Source organism: Urocitellus parryii, chromosome 3, assembly GCF_045843805.1.
Source record: "Urocitellus parryii isolate mUroPar1 chromosome 3, mUroPar1.hap1, whole genome shotgun sequence".
Lineage (NCBI taxonomy): Eukaryota > Metazoa > Chordata > Mammalia > Rodentia > Sciuridae > Urocitellus > Urocitellus parryii.
Window position 1 is genome coordinate 210,669,107 of NC_135533.1, and position 22,248 is coordinate 210,691,354.

General features: G+C 47.4%; 1 protein-coding gene across 2 annotated transcripts; it reads right to left on the reverse strand.

Annotated features, from left to right (window-relative positions):
- Positions 1 to 5,274: 5,274 nt before the first annotated feature.
- On the reverse strand, positions 5,275 to 21,755 carry Tspan16 (tetraspanin 16). 2 transcript variants are annotated; one of them, XM_026399855.2, is made up of 7 exons: positions 21,687 to 21,755; positions 19,510 to 19,707; positions 16,906 to 16,980; positions 15,041 to 15,148; positions 12,543 to 12,695; positions 9,386 to 9,469; positions 5,275 to 5,322 (listed from the first exon to the last, which is right to left on the reverse strand). In XM_026399855.2, exons 1-7 carry the CDS (start codon positions 21,753 to 21,755, stop codon positions 5,275 to 5,277), a joined length of 735 nt encoding a protein of 244 aa, XP_026255640.1. The 2 variants fall into 2 exon arrangements, with proteins under 2 accessions (XP_026255640.1, XP_026255641.1); XM_026399856.2 differs by lacking the exon at positions 16,906 to 16,980.
- Positions 21,756 to 22,248: the final 493 nt, after the last annotated feature.

Consider the following 22,248-nt stretch of genomic DNA (forward strand, 5'->3'; position numbering starts at 1 on the left):
TGTGCCCAGCCTATTTATTTATTTATTTTTTAAATTTGGAAATAGGGTCTCGCTGAGTTGCTGAGGGTCTTGCAAAGTTGCTGAGGCTGGCCTTGATCCTCCTGCCTCAGCCTCCTGAGTGGCTGGGATTACAGGCATGTGCCACCCTGCCTGGCTCCCAATAAACTTTCCTTTTGTATATAAAACTCCTCCGTCTGTGACATTGTTACAACAATAACAACAAAAATGGAAAAGGAGACCCCGGAATTCAAGCGAGGGCAGTTTTGTGGGACTGAGCCCTTAAAGTGAAAGGACCCCTTTTGAAATTAAAAGCAACTTCCTGATAAATGGTTTTATTTCTTGAGCTAAGAGCAGGCGCCAAGGAAATCAAGACCGACATTTCTCCAGCTAAGCACAGCCGAGTTAGATCCGCGCATCACATGCCCTGCCTTTGCAGCATTGGTGCCTCCTCTTCTCTTATAAAAGCTTCTGTCCCCTGAGTCCCCAGAGATAGAGATTTAAGACAGGAGGATCTCTATCTCCCTCAACTCCGACTTTGAATAAACCGATTTTCCCCATCAGCCTGGCTCTGTGTTTCTGTGGAGTGTGACAGGAGGCAAAGCCAGATGCCCCCAAGCGCAAAACTGCACAGTCTCACACTAACTCCAGGTAATGTGGGTCAGGACCAAATTGAACGGCAGGACACCCGGATGGTGTCCGTGGAGAACTGGAGAAGTGCTCTGTGTGGGGAACCCCCATGTGTGTTCTGAGTGTTGGGAGGGGGCTGGGTCGTGGCTCAGTGGTTAAGCGCTTGCCAAGCAGGTGGGAGGCACTGGGTTTGGTCCTCAGCACCACGTAAAAGTGAATAAAGTAAAGGAACTGTATCCATATTATATATACATTTGTGTGTGTGTGTGTGTGTAAGAAGATAAATACAAATTTTATATATACATACATATATTTATTTATGTACTCAAAAAAGGAGTGTTGTGAGTGAGGTTTCTGACATAGAGCAGGACACTCGATGATGTTGGTTGAGTGGGGGGCATGACTGCAGACCCCAAAAGAGAGACTAGGCCAGGAGCTCCACAGCCTGTCGCAGGATTCTCTGCTCTCTGTGCCTTTCCTCTGCATCCCTGACTCCCACCAAGTGGTGCCCTTGAACAAGGGGCAGTTGCCCAAAGCCCCCCCCCCCCTAGGCCTGAACCAATGACTGTGCTGGGAGGTGGAATGAGCTGATTGGCTGGCGGGGTCACATGCCAGCCCCTGGCTCAGGCACCGACAGTCTGAGACCAGCGGCTTCAAAGAAAAATAGATGTGTACTTGGCCGAAGTGGGAGGTTGATTGCCACGGTAGCAAATGTGACCCGCCCATTCTACCTTCCTCTGATCCTTCCAAAATAAAGACGGGAGCCTAGCAATGGCACACACCTGTAATCCCTGCAACTCAAGAGGCTGAGACAGAAGGGTTATGAGGTCAAAGCCAGCCTCAGCAATTTAGCAAGGCTCTAAGCAACTCAGTGAGACCCTGTGTCTCAATAAAATATAAAAAGGGCTGGGCAGGGGCTGGGGTGGCAGCTCAGTGTTCGAGCACCTGCCTCACACATGCGGGGCACTGGGTTCAATCCTTAGGACCACATAAAAATAAAATAAAGATTACTTCCATCTACAACTAAAATAATATTTAAAAGGGGGTGGGGGTGGGGATGTGGCTCAGTGGTTGAGCGCCCATGGATTCAATCCCTTCAGAATTTGCTAAGTCTCCATTGTGCAATCCCTAACGAATAATTCAGTCTCCTGTGGTCACTGGATGACACCTTTGGGTTCATTGATTCTCAGCAGTGACCATGGGCGCCTTAACATCTCCTGGGTACCCCATGACCAGGCCACATCCCTGTCCAATTGAATGAGAAGAGGCTGGGGGTGGTGCTCAGTGGTACAGCACCTGCCAAGCATGTGCAAGGCCCTAGGTTCGATCCTCAGCAGGGCAAAAAGAGAGGAGGAGGGAAGAGGAGGAGGAAGAGGAGGAACCTAGAGCAGAGGTTCTCAAACTGGTTTTTTCCAGACCAGTAGTGTCCTGTGAAGAACTTTCTAGAAATGCAGATTCTTGGCCCTCTCCCAGATCCCCTGAGTCAGAAGGTACCCAGCTTTTACAAGCCATCCAGAAGAGTCTAATGCATGCCCCAATTTGAGGATTGCTGGGCTAGAACAAAAGGGACCCCAGAGACGTGACAATCAAACCGACATGTGGAGCTTGTTTGGATCTTGATTCAAAGACACTCAGTATAAAAAGACATTTTTAAGCTAATCAGGAAAATTCGATGATGGCCCAGGTATTAAGTGATTCCAAGGAATTGTCGTAGGTGTGATAATGGCATTCTGGTTGTGAACACAAATGAATATATTTTTAGAGGTATCTACTGAAGGATGAAGGGGAAAATGACATTGCCTGGGATTTGTTTTAAAATAACCCATCAAAACGTCTCACCACAAAAATAGAGTTTGTAAGCGAGGTGGCGGGATATGACTTAATCATTCCACATCGTATACACGTTACTGAGCCCAAGTTCCGAGGCTCCTCCCAAGAACAACCAGCGTCCAGGAGAGGAGAGCTGGGGACAAAGAAAGGCCTTATTCAGTGGCCACACCATGAAGAAGAGGGGGCTTTGCTCTCCACCCTGAAGGGCCCGGGGGTCCAGATCAGGGAAAGGAAGAGGAGGGAGAGGGACAGGCTAATGAGGGGGAGGAATATTCGTGTCTCTTCTGGGAAGGGGCAGAGATCTTCCAGGAACTCGGGTGCCACCTCTTTTCACTCCTTTTATGGTCTGGTATTTCCGGAAGTGGCCCTTGAGTTTGATGGATGCCTTTACCTGCAGGGTTGGGGCAGGGAGACAGACTGGCAAGTCAAGGTCAAGTTAACCCTGTGTTATGGTTATGGATGAAGCAGTGTGAACTCAAAGGTTCAGTGTGTCTACCTGCAGAGGGAGGACATCTAACTCAAAAGTTAAGGCAACAGGGAGGAGGGGTGATGGAGGAAAAGAAAAAAAAAAAAAGTTTATGGCACAAAGGATTCGGGACATGCCTTTTCGTCTTATTCCAGTCACCCACCCACGGGATACCTTCGGGCCCAAATGAAGGGTAAATGTTTTCAGCCAAATTGATCTTCAGATCCCAGAAGAGAAACCTAGGCAACTTTCATCTTGGTCGCTCACACTCAGAGGCCTCATCTACAGCAGAGCTGGTGGGAGACCAACAATGTATTGCCCAGCTGTGGGACCACCAAAATTAGTGGGGCTCTTTGTTTTGTTTTTGGTACCCAGGATGGAACCCAGAGGGGCTTTATCACTAGGTCACATCCCTATCCCTTTTTATTTTTTAAAATTTTGAGACGAGGTTTCACTAAGTTGGTGAGGGTTGTGCAAATTTGCTGAGGCTGGTCTTGAACTTGTGATCCTCTGGCCTCAGTGTCTGCAGCAGCTGGGATTACAGGCATGTGCCACCACACCCAGCTAAAATTAGTGATTTCTAAATTAATTAAGAGCAAGTATAACTAGAAGGTTTAAGCCGGGTGCCGTGGCACATGCCTGTAACCTCAGCGGCTTGGGAGACTGAGGCAGGAAGAACGCAAGTTCATAACCAGCCTCAGCAACGGGGAGGCACTAATCAACTGAGACCCTGTCTCTAAATACAAAATAGGGCTGGGAATGTGGCTCAGTGTTTGAGTGCCCCTGAGTTCAATCTCCAGTACCTGCCCCCCAAGAAACTAAGTTTATTTATTTTTTTCCTCAATAAGATATATATATCAAGGGCTGGGCCTGGGGCCCAATGGTGGAGCACTTGCCTAACATGTGAGAGGCCCTGGGATCAGTCCCCAGCACCACATCAATAAATAAAATAAATAAAGGTACTGTGTCCATCTACAACTAAGAGAGCTGGGAATGTGGCTCAGTATTTAAGCATCCCTGGATTCAATCTGTTACAAAAAAAAAAGGATCTACATATCAAAATATTACATTGTAAATATATAATTTACATAAATATATAAATTATGATTTATATATGAATGAAGTCCTGAAGGTGTAGTTCATTAGTAGAGTGCCCAGGGTTCTATCCCCAGCACTGCAAATAATAATGACAACGATGCAACGCCAGGTGTGGTGGCTTACACCTGTAATCCCAGCAACTCTGGAGGCTAAGGCAGGAGGATCACAAGTTTGAAGCCAGCTTGAGCTACTTAGTGAGACCCTGCCTCATGATAAAAAGTAAAAAGGAACGGGCATGCAGTTCAGCGGCAGAACACTTGTAGGAGGCCCTTGGGTTCAATCCTCAGCACTACAAAAAATAAAAATAGATGAGCCAGGTGCAGTGGCACTTGCCTGTGTTCCCAGTAACTCAGAAGGCCAAGGCAGGAAGTTAGAGGACACTCTGGGCAACATAGCAAGACCCTGTCTCAAAAGATAAAAAGGGCTAAGGATGTAGCACAGTGGTAGATTGTCCCTGGGTTCAATCCCTAGTACCACAAAAATAAATAATAAACATAAAAATAAATTAAAGAAAAAAAGGATAAATAAAACAAATATGTTAAAACTGTTATGACATTGATTCTTTGGGGGTTTCTTTGGACTGAGTCTCTTGACTACTATGAATGTTCCAGATTTTTTCACAGAGTAAACAGGAAAATTGTGGGAGAAAGGAGGACGTGACATCTGCTATAGTTTGAATGTGGTTTGTGCTCCAAAGGCTCCTACGCCAGGAGCTGTGTCAACAGGGTGGTGCTTTGAGCAGTGTGATGCTTTGAGCAGTGTGATGGTCCTTTAAGAGGTGGGGCCTAGTGGGAGATCTCAAGCCTGGCTCCACCCCTTTAACCTGGCTTCCTGTCCGTCTACATAATCTTTCCCTCGTTTATTCAGCTCCTAGCACTGTGGTTCCATCTGTCCTAAGGTAATAAAGCCAAGGAAACCCTCACCAGAGCTGGCACTAGGCTGTTTGGACTTTCTGGCTCCCAGACGAAGCTAAATAGAATTCTCTTCTTTAAAGTACCCACCTCGGGCTTTTCACTATGGTAACAATAAAAGGACTCTTACCCCATCCGGTTCGGGTTATTTCAAGCTAAAGTCATCGTTAGCTGGTGTGAGAATCGGCCCTGAGGAGAAGAGTCGGGATGGATGGGGTTTTCTGAATTCTTTATTATCAATCTTGCTCCCGAAAGCAGTGAGGGCCACAGAGAAATAAAAATGAGTCCCAATCTCCAGAAGCCAGGCGGGCCCACGTTTCCCGTCTTCTCCAGGGTTGTGTGTCAGCCCAGCTTGATGAAGAGCAGCAGGGTGGCGAGGATTCCCGGCAACTGGAATGGAGAGCAGAGAAACACTGGGGTCCGGCTGGGGACCCGAAACCGGCCCCAACTGGAGTCAGGGAGCAGGGGGAACCTCCCGAGGCGGAAGTTTACCGGGGCCCGCAGGCCTGTCTGGGCCCAGTTAAAGCCGCCTTGGTCCCGTTGACACCGGGACCCAGCAGCGGGTACAGGGCGCAGGCCTTGTCATGGTGCCTGGGAGTCACGGAGCCTTTACTTGGCTCAGATCTTATGTGTGCTCTTCGGATTCCCGATTTCCAGGCTCTTCGGCCTCTGACTTCCTGAAGGTTTGGCCATTAGAAGCCCAGGCAGGAGAGAGGGGAGGGCAGGAGAGGTGGGGCTGGGCGTTTCTTTGACCCCCTGTCTTCTGCCCATCCTGAGCCTCCTACATACACTCTGTGGACAGACGGCCCCTCCTGGTTTCTTGTGGATCTTCTTCCTAGTTGTTCTACCCATCATTAAAAGTGTGGCATAAAAATCTCCAACCTCCCCCATCAGTTCCACCAGTTTTTGCGTCATTTATTTTGGAGTTCCATTTTGAGGTGCATGTGTGTTTATATTAATGTCTTTTTTTGTTTGTTTTACACTTGTGTGTGTGTGTGTGTGTGTATATATATATATATATATATATATATATATATAATGTTTGTATTTATAATGACTTTCATAAGCATTGACCCTTTTATCATTATGAAATGTCCCTTTTTGTCTCTAGTAACTTTTTGGGGTCTGATATTAGTGTAGCCATGCAGCTCTATGTTATATATAGGGTACTGTTGACATGGTACATCTTTTTCCCACCCTTTTACTTTCAAAACATTTGTGACTTTGAATCTCAAGTGTTTCTTGTACACTGAATATAGATGGATCAGGTTTTTAAATCCATCCTTCCCATCTCTTGTCTTTGATCAGAATGTTTAGTCCTTTTACATTTAATGGAATTGCTGATAAAGTAGGATATCTATCTGCTACTTTATAATTTGTTTTCATGTGCCCTGTGGTTTGGCTTTCTAGTCTTTCATCATGAACTTCTTTTACATTAGATATATTCTAATGTACTATTTTAATTCCCTCACTTATTTTACAATATTTTAAAATTATTTCTTAGTGGTTGCCTTAGGGATTACAGTTAAAATCTTAATTTTTGCAATGTAGTTTGGATTTGTGACAAACTAATAACATACAAAATACATGCTCCTTTGTAGCCTTATTCTATCTTCTTTTATAGTATTATTTTTATACAAATGGACTATTTATATACAAGTATATTAGCATAATTTAAAAAAGACACAGTTGTCTTTTTTAAAATTTTTTATTGCAGATGGACATAATACCTTTATTTATTTTTATGTGGTGCTGAGGATCGAACCCAGTGCTTCATATGGGCAAGGCAAGTGCTCAACCACTGAGCCACAACTCCAGTCCCCACAATTGTCTTTTTAATTAATTGATTGATTAATTAAATTTTTGACAGAAGGTGTTGTTATATTGCCAAGTCTGTCCCTGAATTCCTGGGCACAAGTGATCCTCCTACTTTAGCCTCCTGATTAATTGGACTATAGGTGCCCACCACCATGCTCAGCTGCAGTTGTCTTTTAAATTAAGTACAAGTAGACAACATTGAGTAAAAAATACTTTTACATTGTTTTTCTAATTTTTATTCTGGGGAGAGGATTCATATTAACCTATTTGGTTTCATTGTTCAAGATATGGAACACGTACAAAATTTTAAATATAATATGTCATTATGGATATATAATTATATAACATAGAGTAATATAATTATAATGATATAATTGACATAATAATATACACAAGTATGAGGTTGTTATTTCCCACCTCTTTTAATGAACTTGTGTCAATGTCTTTGAAATAGTCACAGAATCACAACTTGGGACTTAACAGATCAGTATCTTTTGTCCTTCATTTTGGACTTGGGGATACCCTTTAGGATTTCTATGGGGCGGGTCTGCTGTGACTGTTTTCCTTGGTTTTGGTTGACCTAGGACTGTCTTAAGTTCTCCATCATTTGTGAAGGGTAATTTTGCTGGTTATTGAATTCTTAGTTGACAGAATTTCTTTTAGCATTTAAATATGCAGTCCATAGTTTCTCATGACAAATGAGTTGTGACCCTCTTTCTTTCTTTGGTTTTGCTTGGATTTTTGTTTGTGTTCTGTTTTGGACACTCAGGGTTGAACCCAGGGCTTCACTCATGCTAAGCACACGCTCTACCCCTGAGGTGCGCCTCCCATCCTGCCTTCTTACTGCAGTGTGTAGGTGTGGATCTCTGGGAGCCTGTTCTACTTGGAGTTCATCCAACTTCTTGGATCATAGATTCTTAATGTGGAGACTGTCTGGTTGCCACCTTTTTCTTCTCCCCTTCGGGGACTCCTGGTGCACATATGTTGGCCTTTTTGATGGTGTCCCATAGGCCCTGAGGCTCTGTTAATTTTCTTTCTGTTCCTCAGACTAAATAATTTCAGTTGATCCAGCTTCAAGTTCACTGATACTTTCTGCTGCCAAATTAAATTTGTTACTGAATCCCTATAGTGAAATTTTCATTTTAATTGTATTTGTTGATTCCAAAATTTCTATTTACTTCTTTTAAAAAAATCATACCTGGGCTGGGGGTGTCCCTCAGGATTACAGCACATGCTCAGAATGTGAATGGCTCTGGATTTGATCCCCAGTAACAAACGCCCCCACCACACACACACACACACACACACACACACACACACACACACGACTTGGCGAAATCAGATTTCTACTTCTTCTCAGTTAATACAATTTTTTTAAGCGGGGAGTACTGGGGATTGAATCCAGGGGGTTTAACCACTGAGCCACATCCCCAGCTCTTTTTATTTTTTTATTTTGAGACAGGGTCTCGTTAAGTTCCTGAGGCTGGCCTTGAACTTACCACCCTCCTGCCTCATCCTCCCCTGGCCACTGGAATCAGAGGCATGCTCCACTGCACCAGGGGAGGGCCCACACATTGACGGTCATCATCTCCCAGTAATAGCACAGACTGGTACCAATCCTTTACCACAAGGGCCTCTGGGGGACATTCCAGATCCAAACCCTAATATCCAGCCTTAAGGATTCTTAGCTAGCAATAGAAAACAGACGAGGACGATTGTCCATGTCAAAGAGCTCTGCAGACAGGGCTCAGGAGTGAGAACAGCCCTTGTACACAGTGTCTCCACGGTGAGCGGCCTTCAGGCCTCTCCAGTGAAGTGTGGTGTATACATCCCCTTACAGCCACTGCCTTGTGACACACAGGACAAGGTCTCTCTAGAACTGAGAGGAGAACCTTCTGGAATCAGTTCATGCAGGGCATCATGCAAAGCCTTTGAATTTCACCTCATCGGTGCCTCCCAACCCATGAGAGGAGGCCACGGCCTCATACAGCTAGTGAGTGGTGCACCCAGGGCCAAGTCCAGGGTCTCCGCTCTTGACCCCATGAGACGCCCACCAGGAAAGAGGTCAAGAAGACACGTCCCAGAATGAGCTAGTGTTCTTCCTCTCCCACATCAGGGGGGAGGCCCCAGCGCTCCCATGACGTCCCCCTTAGAGTGAATTTTCTTTTTCTTTCTTGCCTTTTGTCTTGTTTTTGCAGTGCTGGGGATGGAACCCCGGGTCCGCACACGCTAAACAAGATCTACCACTGCGCTATGTCCCAGCCTGCAGCCAGTATCCAACAGAAATAGTCATGTGACCGTCAGCTCCACCTGGGAGAGATTTTCGTCCTTTGTTCCCTACTACGGCCCCTCCCACCCTTGATGAGAACAGTGTTCAGCCACCTTAGGGGCTTGATGTGGTCCCTCATGATGGCGCACGCCTGGAATCCCAGCAACATGGGAGGCTGAGGCAGGGAGATCACAAGTTCAAAGTCAACCTCAGCAACTGAGCAAGGCCCTGAGCAATTTAGTGAAGCCCCTCTCAAAATAAATAAAAAGGGCTGGGATGTGGCTTTGTGGTAAAGCATCCCTGAGTTCAACCCTCAGTACGGGGCGGGGAGGGTGGGGAGGGACCTCCAGAGAGGTCGGGTCTTACCTGTATCACTGCTGCCCCCAGGGAGAACCCACTCAGGGTAAAGCTCTGGGTCTGGGTTATCTTCAGGAGCTTGTGGAAACAGCCCTGGGGGTGCAAATACCAAAGCAGGGAGGAGCCGGTTAGGGACCCGGACTCTGGGCCTCCATCCCACCACTCCTCGGTGGCTCACATGCCTCTTGAGAGGAGAGGGGGACAGATCCTTAGCGCCTTGGCTCCTTCCCCCTCTGATGTCCCCCTCCAGCCCAGCATCTTCCCTGGCCTCCTGTGTGGGCTTCACCGTGTTCAACTGCTGTGATTACCTGTGGCCACTTGTCCTAGAATAGAGCTGTGTGACCTTGGAGAGGTCATTCCACCTCTTTGTGCCTCTGCTATCCCATCAATAAACGGCACTGACAGATTCTGCCTTGAGAGATTTTTTTGTGGGGAGTAAAACAAAGAATCTACATGAAAGCAAAGAACCAACTTTCCTTCCTTCCTTCCTTCTTTCCATCCTTCCTTCTTTCCTTCCTTCCTTCTTTGCCTTTCCTTTTGATTTTTCTCTTCTTTTTTTTCTTCTTCATGGTGCCAAAGATTGCACCCTGAGTCTCATTGAGCTATGCCTCCAGCTCCTGTTAGTTATTTCTGAGTGCTCTTTACATAAGAACAGAAGGGCTTTATTACCTATGTATTCAGCACCTTCTCAGCCCTTTATATGTATCTTCTCATTCATCTCTCACATAACCTCGAGAGGTGGGTGCTCTCATTTTATGAGGCTCAGAGGGGTCAGGAGAACACAGTAGGGGGCAGGGCAGGTCACCCAGAGGTGGAGGAGGGGTTTACCCTTCCTTCTCTGCTGTCACTAGCGCTCCCTTTCAAGGCCCCTGGAATGTCTTGCCTTTGGAGGACTGAGCTTCCTTGAGCTTGCAGTTGTCCCTGCCCAGCACCCCATCTTTCAATAGTAGGTATTTATTAAGTGCCTACTGTGTGCCAGGAACTGACCTGGACACTGACAACACAGCGGTATACAAAAGACATAAAATTCCTGCGTTCGTGGGGCTGACATTTCAACAGGGGTGACAAGCAACTTGATGATGCTGTCCAGTGGCTACAAATGCCAGGAGGCCACTGAAGCAGGGCATGGGGACAGTGTGATGGTTGGGAGGGGGATCCTTTTAATATAGAGGTCGGGAACAGCCTCACCTGGAAGGGGCGTTTGAACACAGAGTGGAAAGAGATGACAGAGGAAGATATCTGGGGGGACAGCATTCCAGGCAGAAGGAACAGCATGTACAAAGGCCCTGAGGCAGGACAGTGCCTGATGTTTTTTGAGCAGGAGTGAGAACACCACTGTGGCTGCAGTGGGGTGAGGAGGGAAGAAAATGGGAGGAGAGGATGTGAGAGGCAGGTGGCTCAGAGTCCAGTGGCCAGCGTGTGGCCCCAAGTCTACCTCTGAGGCCCCAGCCTGGCAGTCAGCCCAGCTGATTCTCCTGGCTCATAGCAGGAGCCATTGGTGTGGATGGGTGGTTGGATGGATGGATGGATGGATGGATGATTCTTATTTCCTCCCTTAAAGAAGGGCCCCATGTTTGTCCCCCTGTGGCAAAAGTTAGGGGGGATCTGAGGGTGGGGTTTGAAATCCAGGTGCACCACCCCTGACTACTGGTCCCTCTGTACCTCAGTTTCCTTAATCCACAAAACAAAAAAGGGTGTGATCTTCAGCTGGAGAGGTGATGTGATTAGGCTGGGGTGTGGCCCAGGGGTTGAGTGCTCACCTAACAGGTGCGAGGCCCCCCACTTTGTCTGGTCTCCTAACCTCTCTGAGCCTCAGTTTCCTCATCTATAAAACAAAACAACAAAAAACTATCATACTCACATCTCATGAGGTTATTGTGAGAGATGAGTGAGAAAATCCATGTGAAGGGCTGAGAAGGTGCTGATTACATATGTAACAAAGCCCTTCCATTCATATGTAAAGTGCACTCAGAAATAACTAACAGTGCCAAGATATATATATATATATGCCTCAGTGAGGGCTTGGTCACATGGCTGGCCAATACTATCACTAGGATTATCATATTTTTATCATGACTCTGCAGCTTCAGCTTTCTGTAGAGCAGGCAAAATGCCCCAGACTTGAGATGATGTGGATTCAGATCCCAACTTTGTCAAAGCCATGTGGCCTTGAACTGGTCACATTCCCTTCCTGGACCTCAATCTCCCCTATGAAGTGGAAAAGGTAACTTGAACCTCCTGCTATAGTTTGGATCTAGAACATTCTTCAAAACCCATGTGTTATAGTCTTGCTCCCATGTGGCACTATTGGAAGATGATGGAACCATTAAGAGGCGGGGCCTAATGGGAGTCTTTAGGTCATGGGGGGCGGGCTTCCTTGAAGGGGACTGTGGGACCTGATCTTTTCCTCTCTCTTTTTCATCCATCCACGAGGTGAACAGGCCTTCTCTGCCACACATTCTCGCCATGGTGTGTGCTCCCTTGCTACAGGCCAAAAAATAATGGGGCCAATTGACCAAGACTGAAACCTCTGAAAGTGTGAGCCAGAATAAACCATTCCTCTTTTTAAACTGATTATCTCAGATATTTTGTTACAGCAACGAAAACTGAGTAATATGCTCCTCCAGATTCTTCTATTAAAAGGAGTTGAACCTGACACGGTGGAGCACGCCCGGTGGTTCAGGAGCCTAAGGAAGGAGGATCTCAAGTTCAAAGCCAGCCTCAGCAACTCAGTGAGACCCTGTGTCTAAATAAAAAGGGCTGGGGATGTTATTCAGAGGTTAAGTACCCCTGGGTTCAATCCCTGGCACCAAAAAGAAAAGGGGGGGGGACCGAACACTCAATGAATGTTGATTCTCTCTCCCTCATCCCCTTTGCTAGGGTCCCCACAAATAAGCAATTTTTAGAAAGTCAACAGCCAGCAGCCTGGGAAATGTGACACACCCCTGTGATCCCAACTACTCAGGAGGCTGAGGCAGGAGGACCACAAGTTTGAGGCCAGCCTGGGCAAGTAATTTAGTGAAACCCTGTCTCAAAATACAATCAGAAGGACCGGGGGTGTGTTCCAGTGGTAGCACTCCCTTGGGTTCCACCCCCAGTACCACCGGAGAGAAAAGTCACCAGCCCTTTGGGCCTGTGGAAGCAACACAATTGAAACTTGAGTTACCTTCTGGTGGATGACATCTTTGGACACTGTGTGCCCGTCACAGGCTGCAGCTCCTATGGATACGCAGCAGCCCCTTGGGTAGGTGTGACCAGTTGACATTTCAAAGGAAGAGCCAGAAAAATCCGTGTAGTTATTCACCCCACAGCACTTTAACTGCACAGAGAGCAGAAGAGGAGATACTGAAGACTCTCCTTCAAATAATAAAACAATAACAACAGTAGACATCGCGGTCACCACCACAAATCACAGTCCAGGGCAATCTGCTGAATGCCGCGACACCACCGGTGGCAGCTCGGAGCCTTCCCTGTCTCTGAGGCCGAGGCCCTGCACAGCCCGCCTCCTCACCACCTCCCCTTTACTCACTGGGCTCCAGCCATTCTGATTTCTTCACTGTTCCTCAAAGACTCCTAGCGAGCCCCAGCCTCCAGGGCTTGCATAGGCTGTTCCCCCCTTTTTTTTTTTTTGGAATGCTCTTCCTTCAAATATCTGCTAGTTCCCTCCTTTACTTCATTCAGGTCTCTGTTCAAAGGTCCCTTCTCAGGAAAGCTTGTCCTGACCACCCTTTCTAACCTGGATCAGTCAGGCTGGGCTCAGTTATGTGGCTATAACAAAGAGCCCCTCCATCTCTCAGTAGAGTCGTCCCTTGGTATCTCTAGGAGAGAGGTGGTTCCCGCCACCCCACCCCACTGAGAGGTACTAAGATCCACAGATGCTCAAGTACCTTATATACAATAGGGCAGTTTACATAGAACCTACACACATCCTCCTGTATAATTTAAATCATCTCCAGATAACGAGAATGACTAAATGTATTGTGTCTTACTTTATTGTGCTTAACAGACACTGTTTGTTTGTTTGTTAAACAAATTGAAGGTTTGCAGCAACCTTGCATCAAGTCTGTTGGTGCCACTGATCCAAACCTTGGATGAATGTTAGCACTTTTTTTTTTAAATATATATTTTAAGTTGTTGATAGACCTTTATTTATTTATTTATATATGGGGCTGAGAATTGAACCCAGTGCCTTACACATGCCAGGCAGGTGCTCTACCACTGAGCTACAATCCATTTCCTTCCTCGCTTTTTTAAATGCAACTTATCACCCTTGATACTGTTTCTTATTGTTTTCTTGTCCATCTCCCCATTCAAGTATCATGAACAGAACAGGATTTTTAAAATGACTTATTGTGTACCCAGAGCCCCAGTCAGTGCCTGGCACATAATAGATCCTCATTGAATATTAGTCCAAGGATTGGATGAATGGACTAGAGGCATCTTCCACCATCTCAAGTTTGAAAAGCCAAAGCTGGGAGGTGGACAAGCCCATTCCACACCTGCTCCACAGCCTGACCTTGACTGTCAGCTCCTGCACTTGACTTAGATGTAAAATGCAACCTGAGGGCTGGGGATATAGCTCAGTTGGTAGAGCCTCGAAGGCAAGGCCCTGGGTTCAATCCCCAGCACCACCAAAAAAATAAAATAAAATAAAGTGCCACCTGAAACAGGTGATGGCTTTTCCCTTCCAGAGACTTTCCTCAGCCACCTGGCCCAAGAACTTAGATGACAGGCCTGTCTGCTCCTTAAATACCAAGGGACAAGATGGGAGTCTCACCACCTCATGCCTATTGGGATCATGATCATATATTCATTAAAAACAACAACAACAACAACTTAGAATATGTTGCCCAGCAAGTGTTGGCAAGGATGCCCAGAAATTGGATTCCATGTGTGTTGCTGGTAGGAATGAAAACGCGTGGCTGCTGTGGCGGAGTCTGGTAATTCCTCAAGAAATTAGCCACAGTGCCAGGCACAGCACCTAGAATCCCAGCACCTCGGAAGGCTAAGGCAGGAGGATTGCAAGTTCAAGGCCAGCCTCAGCCACTTAGCAAACTTCTGTGTCAAAATAAAAAATAAAAAGAGCTGGGGGTTTGGCACTTGTCTAGCATGCACAATGCCCCTGGTGGAAAAATAAATTAATTAATGAAACAAAGAATTGCCATATGATCCAGCAACTCCATTTCTAGGTAAAAGCAGGGACTTGGACAGATACCTGTACCACTGTGTCGGTGATGGCCTTTATTCCTGGCAGCCAGAAGGCAGGAGTGGCCTGAGTGTCCACTGATAGATGAATGGATAAACAAATTGATTTGGCCTTGAAAAGGAAATTCTGACACAGTTATGAATGAACTTTAAAATTATGTTCCGAAAAATAAGCCAGTCACAGAAGGTGAGAACCCTGCATGGTGCCACTCCCAGGAAGTCCCCAGAATCACCAGAAAGCAGAAAGTAGAATGGGGGGTGGGGAGGGTGCTGGTGGGGAGGGAGAATGGGGAGTCTGTGTTTAACGAGGACTGAGTTTCAGCTTGGGAAGATGGAAAGTTCTGGAGAGGGACGGAATTGAATGGACTTTCATGCCACTGACCTAGATGCTCAAAAATGGTGAATTTTATGTAGCCTACATTTTACCACAATTTTTTTTTTTTTTAAAGAGAACCTCACCTTCTCCATGACCAAGTTCCACTGTTCAGAATAGTCATCTGGCTCGTTGTAACCTCTGTAATTCTTCCTCAGAGTCATGAAGGTGTGCTCCAAGGCCACTTCTCGAACCTTGCAGATGAGACCAGAGACAATTAGCACACAAATAGAGCAAGGGTGGCCCGTGAGGGGGCTTGTTCTTGTGGGTAGAGAGGAGAGGGGGGGGTCTGCTCTTTTCTTACCCTTGGTTCGTGGGTCTGTGCTAGAGGGGGACACATTCAGGCTGTCACGGTGCCCGTTGGGCAGGGGGACACACGGCAGAGCGTGGGTCTGCAGCCACGCGCATCTGGTTGTACCCATCACTAATGAACTTGAATCATCTGCTCTTTCCAATCGCCCACAAGCTGCTACGCCCACAGCTTGGCTCTAACTTGATTCAAGAAGCGAGTCTCATCCTCACCAACCAAATCCCTCTCGGCACATGTGAGGGGAGAAACTTAATTTTTTGATGATTTAAATAAAGGTTTACTTTTTTTTTTCTTTTCCCCCCAAAAGAGGCGATCCAGTCCCGTCTTCAAAACTGACAAAGCCCAGAAGGGGAGATCATGAAAAGTGTCTACCTCCCACCTCTTTCTCCCAGCCAGAGTTCCTCCCACTTCATGTCGATGACTATTCCTGTTTCCTGTGTCCCCAAAGAGATATTGGATGTGTGTCAAAGCCGAGGATATTTTCATTATTTTTCTCCTGGTTTGAAACTGCTGTCACTGTTCTGCATCTGGCTGCTCTAACAAGAGTAGCAGGTGTTCTCGGTGCCCTGTCATTTCTGGGCACACTGGTCAGGCCTCCAACTGTCAGCAAGGGCGGGTTCTTGGTGGCCTCTTTGACTAGGCTCCCTGTGAGCCGCCTGCCCAGCACCAGCGGCTGAATGGAGCTGGTGGATCAATACTCCGGCTCCCTCGCCCCTGGAGTGAAATAACTTAGATGCAGGTTCTACCTTGTGTCCCAGACATCCCTAGCAGGACCAAGCCCAGGGGCCCACAGTGTCATTTTTATGGGCTGTTTTTCCTTTCCCACTTTACTTCTCCTGTCTCCTGTAAGTGCTTCCTGGTATCGCCTCTCAATAAACCACATGCCTTTGAGTCTTCCTGGGGGACTGCTAATGAAGACAGTGTTCTGTCCTAGAGAACCTCCCATCTCGGGCACAGACAGCGGCCTCCCTTCCTTGTTTCTGGGAGCACCGGACTTCAGTATGTGGATGTCTTGTAACTCACCTAAGCCCCTGGGCTGTTTGCAATCTCGCTGTGTGTTCAGTCTCCAGTGTCACAAGCCCTGGTGTGGTACTGGCTAAATTGTCCAGACTGGTCTCGAGTTTGCAATGCTTCTGCATCAGCCTGAGAGCAGCTACGATTACAGGCCCGCACCCCTGCGCCTAGCTGTTGGCAATCTTTTGCACACCCCGGTATGACATATGTCACTCTGCGCCTAAGCAAATAAATCCTTGGGCAATTTCCAGAAACAAGACTGTGGGGTGCACGTGCCCAAGCTTTTGTTATTTTGAGGAGTTTTGCAAAATAATCCTCTGTTCTGAACATTTTTTCAAAACCCATCAAGGAGTGCTTTATTCCCATCTCCCTCTTTCCCTGCACCAAACACAGGAGACCTGGTCTGAAATGATCTTGGCAGTTTCTTGTGACCTTTAGGAAGGGAAATTTTTGACTTTGCGCCTCATCTCTGGAGGCACGTCCCGTCCAAGGGACCCACAAATCCCTCCATCAGCGGATCTCTGCCAGCTAGGGGCCGGTACCCAGTGTGGGTGCCCCAGGAGGCGGGGCTTCTCTCCTTTTCTGTTCCATTCAGAAATGGAGCAGGAGAAGCCACTCGGGACTCACCATGCGGAAGAGAGCGAGGACCACCGCAGCCGCCGTGATTTCCAGGATGAGGATGATAATCATGAGCAGGAAACACTGGAAGGCAGACGGGGACAACGTGGGGCTGGGAGCCTCTTCTGCCACATCCGGGGGGCTGTGTGCCCCCACCCACCTCCCATCCCAGACCTCTCTCACGCTCCGGTTTGGAAGAATTCACACGTGGGTGGGGGATGGGAGGCTGGTGGGATGCTAGCAGTGGGGCATTTGGGGGAGCTGCTAGCTGGACCCCCTTTTGGGAAGGCTGAAGAGGAGAACTTAAAGCGGGCTGCGCAGAGGGCAAGCTCAGGGGAGAGGCAGGGGCGCAAGGAAAGGATCCGCCGGGCACCTTGGCTCGCGTCTGTAAACCCATCTACTTGGAAGCTGAGGCAGGAGAACCGTAAGTTCGAGGCCCGCCTGAGCAACTGAGTGCAGATCCTGTCTCAAAACAATGTCGTGGGCGCTGGGGTTGTGGCTCAGCGCTAGAGCTCTTGCCTCCCCCGTGTGAAGCACTGGGTTCCATCCTCAGCACCACATAAAAATAGATAAACAAAATAAAGGTATTGTGTTCATCTACAACTAAAAATATAGGTGTAAAGGTTAAAAAATAAAAAAACTTGAAGAGGCCGGGGGGCCAGGTAACTCATGGTAGAGTGCTTGCCTGGCACGTGGGAGGCCCTGGGTTCCATCCCCAGCACTGGAGGGGGGTGCAAGGGTGACAAATTTTAGACCAGGACTCAGGGAAGTTGCTGATGCCAGGTCAGTTGGAGCCCCGGGGAAGTAACATTTGCTGAATTAACTTTCTGATAAAATTCACAGGCCTGGTAGAGAGCCATGGGAAATGCCTGCTGTCCCTCATCTCAGAGAACCCCCTTTCTCCTTTGGGCTTTGCGTTTCCCTATTGGTACAAGTGGCAGTGGGGCCAGCTCAGGGGGCTTCACTGGGGTCTGTAACCCACCTTGAGGACACCCGGGGGTCAAGTAAGCTCAGCTCCTGGCTTCCCACCCATCTATTCCCATCGGTACCCACTGTTATTATTGCTGCTATGATTAAACATCTATTTGATAACCCATGCTTTGAGTCGCCGGACTGGCCACAGGCAGGGCTTCTCTGGCCTTGACAAGGAGAGGCAGGAAAGCACAGTGGACACGAGTCCTGGTTTCCACAGTCCATGAAGCCTACACAGGTGCAGGACTTAGCAGCTGCAGGAGCCCTGCTAAATGACACAAGTACCAGCTGGTAACAACGAATAATGTGTCTGCCTCTGGGTGGCGGAGGCGTCCAGATGACAGACACTGGGGGTCTCCAAGTCCTCCTGGCTCCACCTTTGGAACCCGCCCTTCGTCCGTCCCCGCGGCAGGGTCTAGCCTCCTCGCCCCCACACGCTGTTCCGCCCTCGGCCACCAGAGGGCGCGTTGGAGCCTTGGCGTTGAGGCCATCCGACGCCACCCCAAAGTGAAGTCTCGGGAGGCTTTCGAAGGACAGGGACATATCCTGTGGGTAAAGCTAATGGAATTTACGGATAGGTTAGTGGGGGTGGAAAACAGAGGAGCTGGAATGCTTTCAAGTCAAACAAAGGCTAAAACAGTGCCTGCCTCTTCACTATGGAGCGAAAATGAAATTTTGCAGGCGCGGAGCCTGTTGATTTGTGGAATGAGGTCATTGAGAGGAAACGGGGAGCTGGGAGTGTGGCTCAGTGGTAGAGCTAGCATGCAGGGAGGACCTGGGTTCAAATCCCAGCACTGGAAGAAGGAAGAAGGAAGGAGGGAGGGAGGGAGGGAGGGGAGAAGATAAGGAAAGAAGGAAGGAAGGAATTGAGAGGCCCATCTTAGCGAGGCCCAGGGGTGCTTCTAACAGTTATCTGTGCTCTGAGAAGCGACTAGACCAAGCATCTCCCTGAAAATTCCCAAAACAAAATAACCAGTGTTTTGCAGTCATGCAGTGGAAGAAGGAGAGCAATATGCTAGCGACAGATTAAACCTAGGGGGGACAATCTGCTCAGATGGACTTCTAGGGGCGCATCCGAGATGAAGTGGGAATGGGAAAGCTGAGAGCCGGCATCTGGAGAGATGCTAAGTCAAGGCTGGCTGTGCGAAGGAGTGGCATGCCGTCTGCACAATCAAACCTGGAATGTCCCTACGCCATAAACTTGTACAGGTGTGGGGATTACAATGGCGCTCTGTCAGCAAAAGACAGGCACACGGACCAACAGAACACAGCAGAACGGATCCAAGTGTGTCAGGGAAGACTGCCTGGGCCACTCAATGCATGGGACAGTATCTCACTGGGGTGTGTGTGTGTGAAATCAGATCCCTACCTCACACCACACATACAAACTCTAAATAACTAAAAATGAGAAAGCAAGATTTTTTTTTAAGAAAAATAAAATTTACAGCCTTGGAGATGGGAGGAATTCAGGACAAGGTACATCCTAAAGGGAAAGATGGGTGCCTCTGTGGCCATGAAGCAAGACATCCCAAACACAGTTGAAATCGGGGACACTGAGCAACGGCGTTTGTCAGACAGGCAATGAAGGATTTGTACATGGCACCGGCCATTTGGGGTCTGTGTGCCGCCGATCCAACTTACAAAAAAGAGAGTGCTTCTGCTTTCTTTCGTAGCTCCATACCACCCCGCGAGGCCAAGCAGGACCGTGATGCAGCCTATGACCAGGCACAGGTAACCAAAGTGAAAGAGGTACACAGATGACAATCCAAGCACCCTCGTCAGGGTGGCCTCTCCATACTTGACATTGAGGCCCAGGCCAATGAGGATGATGCCAGACACCTTTAGAACAGAAATAAGAACGGTGGGGGGAGTGGTCCTTGAGGTGCATACAGATAAAACTTTTCCTCAGATTGGATAGAAGGAAACACAGGCCAATAAAAGCAGCAAACATGTTTTTAAAAATGACAATACTCAGAGCTGGTGATGATGTAGAAAGATTTTCATGAGTTGTCACCAGGCAACACACTTTGTGGTTGGGGAGAGAGGTAGAAAGAAACTCTGTAATTCATACTTACAACCTTAAATTTTTTATCTTTTTTTAAAAATATTCTTTGAGTTATCAGTGGACTTTTATTTTATTTATTGATACGTAGTGCTGAGAATCGAACCTAGTGCCTCACACATGCTAGGCAAGTGCTCTTCCACTAAGCCACAACCCAGCCCTAAAATTTTTACCTTTTAAGGCTTTATCTAGAAATTCCATTCCTAGATACCCAGCATAAGGAAAATAGTCATAGATGTGTCTCAAGAGACACAGAGATATTTGTTACAGTGTTTTTAATGGAAATAGAAAATTAAAATAACTGAAGCAACCAGCACCTCAGATGGGGTGAGTGAATCATGGTGGAATCGTGCTTTGGGATCCTGGATCGTTATGTTGTAGGACAGGGATGGGCAATTTGTTTCTGAGAACCCACAGATATGATGGCCCTGGCAGGTCTTAATATGTCTTTTAAAACTACTCAGTTCTGCTCATGTCATTTGAAAGGAGCAATCTGCACACAATCTACAAGGTAAGCAGTATGGCTGTGCCCCAAAAGCACTTTATAGGAGGCCAGGGTGTGGCTTACTGACCCTGTTGTATGAGCATATTGACTGACACAGAAAGCTGTTTTAATATATTTATACCAGGGATTGAACATGGGGGCGCTTACCCACTGAGTCACGTCCCTAGCCCCCCCTTTTTTTTTGGTGGTGCTGGGGATTGAACCCAGGGCCTTGTGCATGTGAGGCAAGAACTCTACCAATGAGCTATATCCCCAGCCCCCTAGTCCTTTTAAATATTTTATTTAGATACAGGCCTCACTAAGTTGCTGAGGCTGGCTTTGAACTTGCAATCCTCTTGCCTCAGCCTCCTGAACCACTGGAGTGTGCCACACTGGCGTGTGCTTTCAGGTGTTTTCTTTTTGTCTGCCTTGCTCATTCTAGGGAGGTGCTCTACCAATGAGCTACATCTCCAACCCCTTAATATGCCGTTTTTTGTTTGTTTTTGTTGATGTTTTAAGGTGGATTGTAAAGCAATGTTACATGTTTGTCTACTGTTTTTTTTAAAGGTATATGGAAAAGCCTGGAAGGATTTAAAGATGATGATGGTATTTCTAGAATGACAACTCCCTGACAGGCTAAGCCTTTCAAATGCATTGATGCATTGAATTCCCATCAAAATATTACAATACCGTTGTCAAGATGAGATGTGATATCTAATTTGCTTCTCCTTCTTGGCAACTTTTCTTTACCCTATTTTACAATGAACACAATTACTTTTCTAACAATGCACACTTTGGGTTATTTTACAGTAAGAAAAAATGTTTTGAAAAAATTGAAAGATCAAGAAAATAAGGGGCTCGGGTGTAGCTCAGTGGTCGTGTGTGCTTAGCATGCATGAGGTCCTGGCTTCAATCCCCAGCACCAAAAAAGGAGAGAATGAAAAGAAATTAATCATTCCCTCCTGGTCTTCCCCCCTCCAAAAAAAAAAATGTATTTTCTGCAGGATTGGGTTCAGAGCTGAGCCCTTTCATCACAGATTGCGGTCCCCAAGATCACGTGCATCTGTGCTAATTTCACCAGCTCCGAGTCGATCCAAGGCTTCACCTGTTTCCAACGTGCCAGCTCCCCAACAGCCTGCCCTACATCTCTCCTGCTTCCCCGGGGATCACAGATCCGAATGCCAATTTGGATCAACTTATTTCTGTCTTTCAGGGACCTGGACATGGAGGAAGGGCTGAAAAGTCCCAGGGCCTGAGTTGTGACATACTTACAGTCACGAAGCCATTCAGTAAAGATAACGTTTTCTTCAAGGAAGAATATGGAGTGTGTATTTCAGCCATGTTGGCCAGACTGGGGTGCCCGGGACATTTAAGTCAGCATCTTCCTACACCCCTGGGCTACTGTTTCCCAAGATGTCAGAGGACTGGGGTAGGGGCACGGAGTTCACTTACTCTGCCCCTCTGTTTCCTGGCTGCCCCATCATCTCCCAGGGCTGCCTGGCAGCTGCCCCGCCTCAGTCATAAGCCTTTGTCACATCACAATCAGAAGCTGGAGCAAGGCTCACAGTATCAGGGAAACAGGTTCCCCATGCTGTCCCTTGTTGGCTTCTCATTCTCCAAACAGCCACACTGGGATTGGACAAAAAGCCATGCTGTTCCTCTTTGGCACCCCCCACCCATCGGATGCCACCAGGGTCCTCTGGGTAAAGTGCTCAACACAGACCATTGTGTCATTGACATCCGCAGTAGACTGGGGTCTCCAGAAGAACAGGCATCTGGATGTCCTATTCACAACTGTGTCCCCAAAGCCTGGTTCAGTAGGTACTCAAGAAAC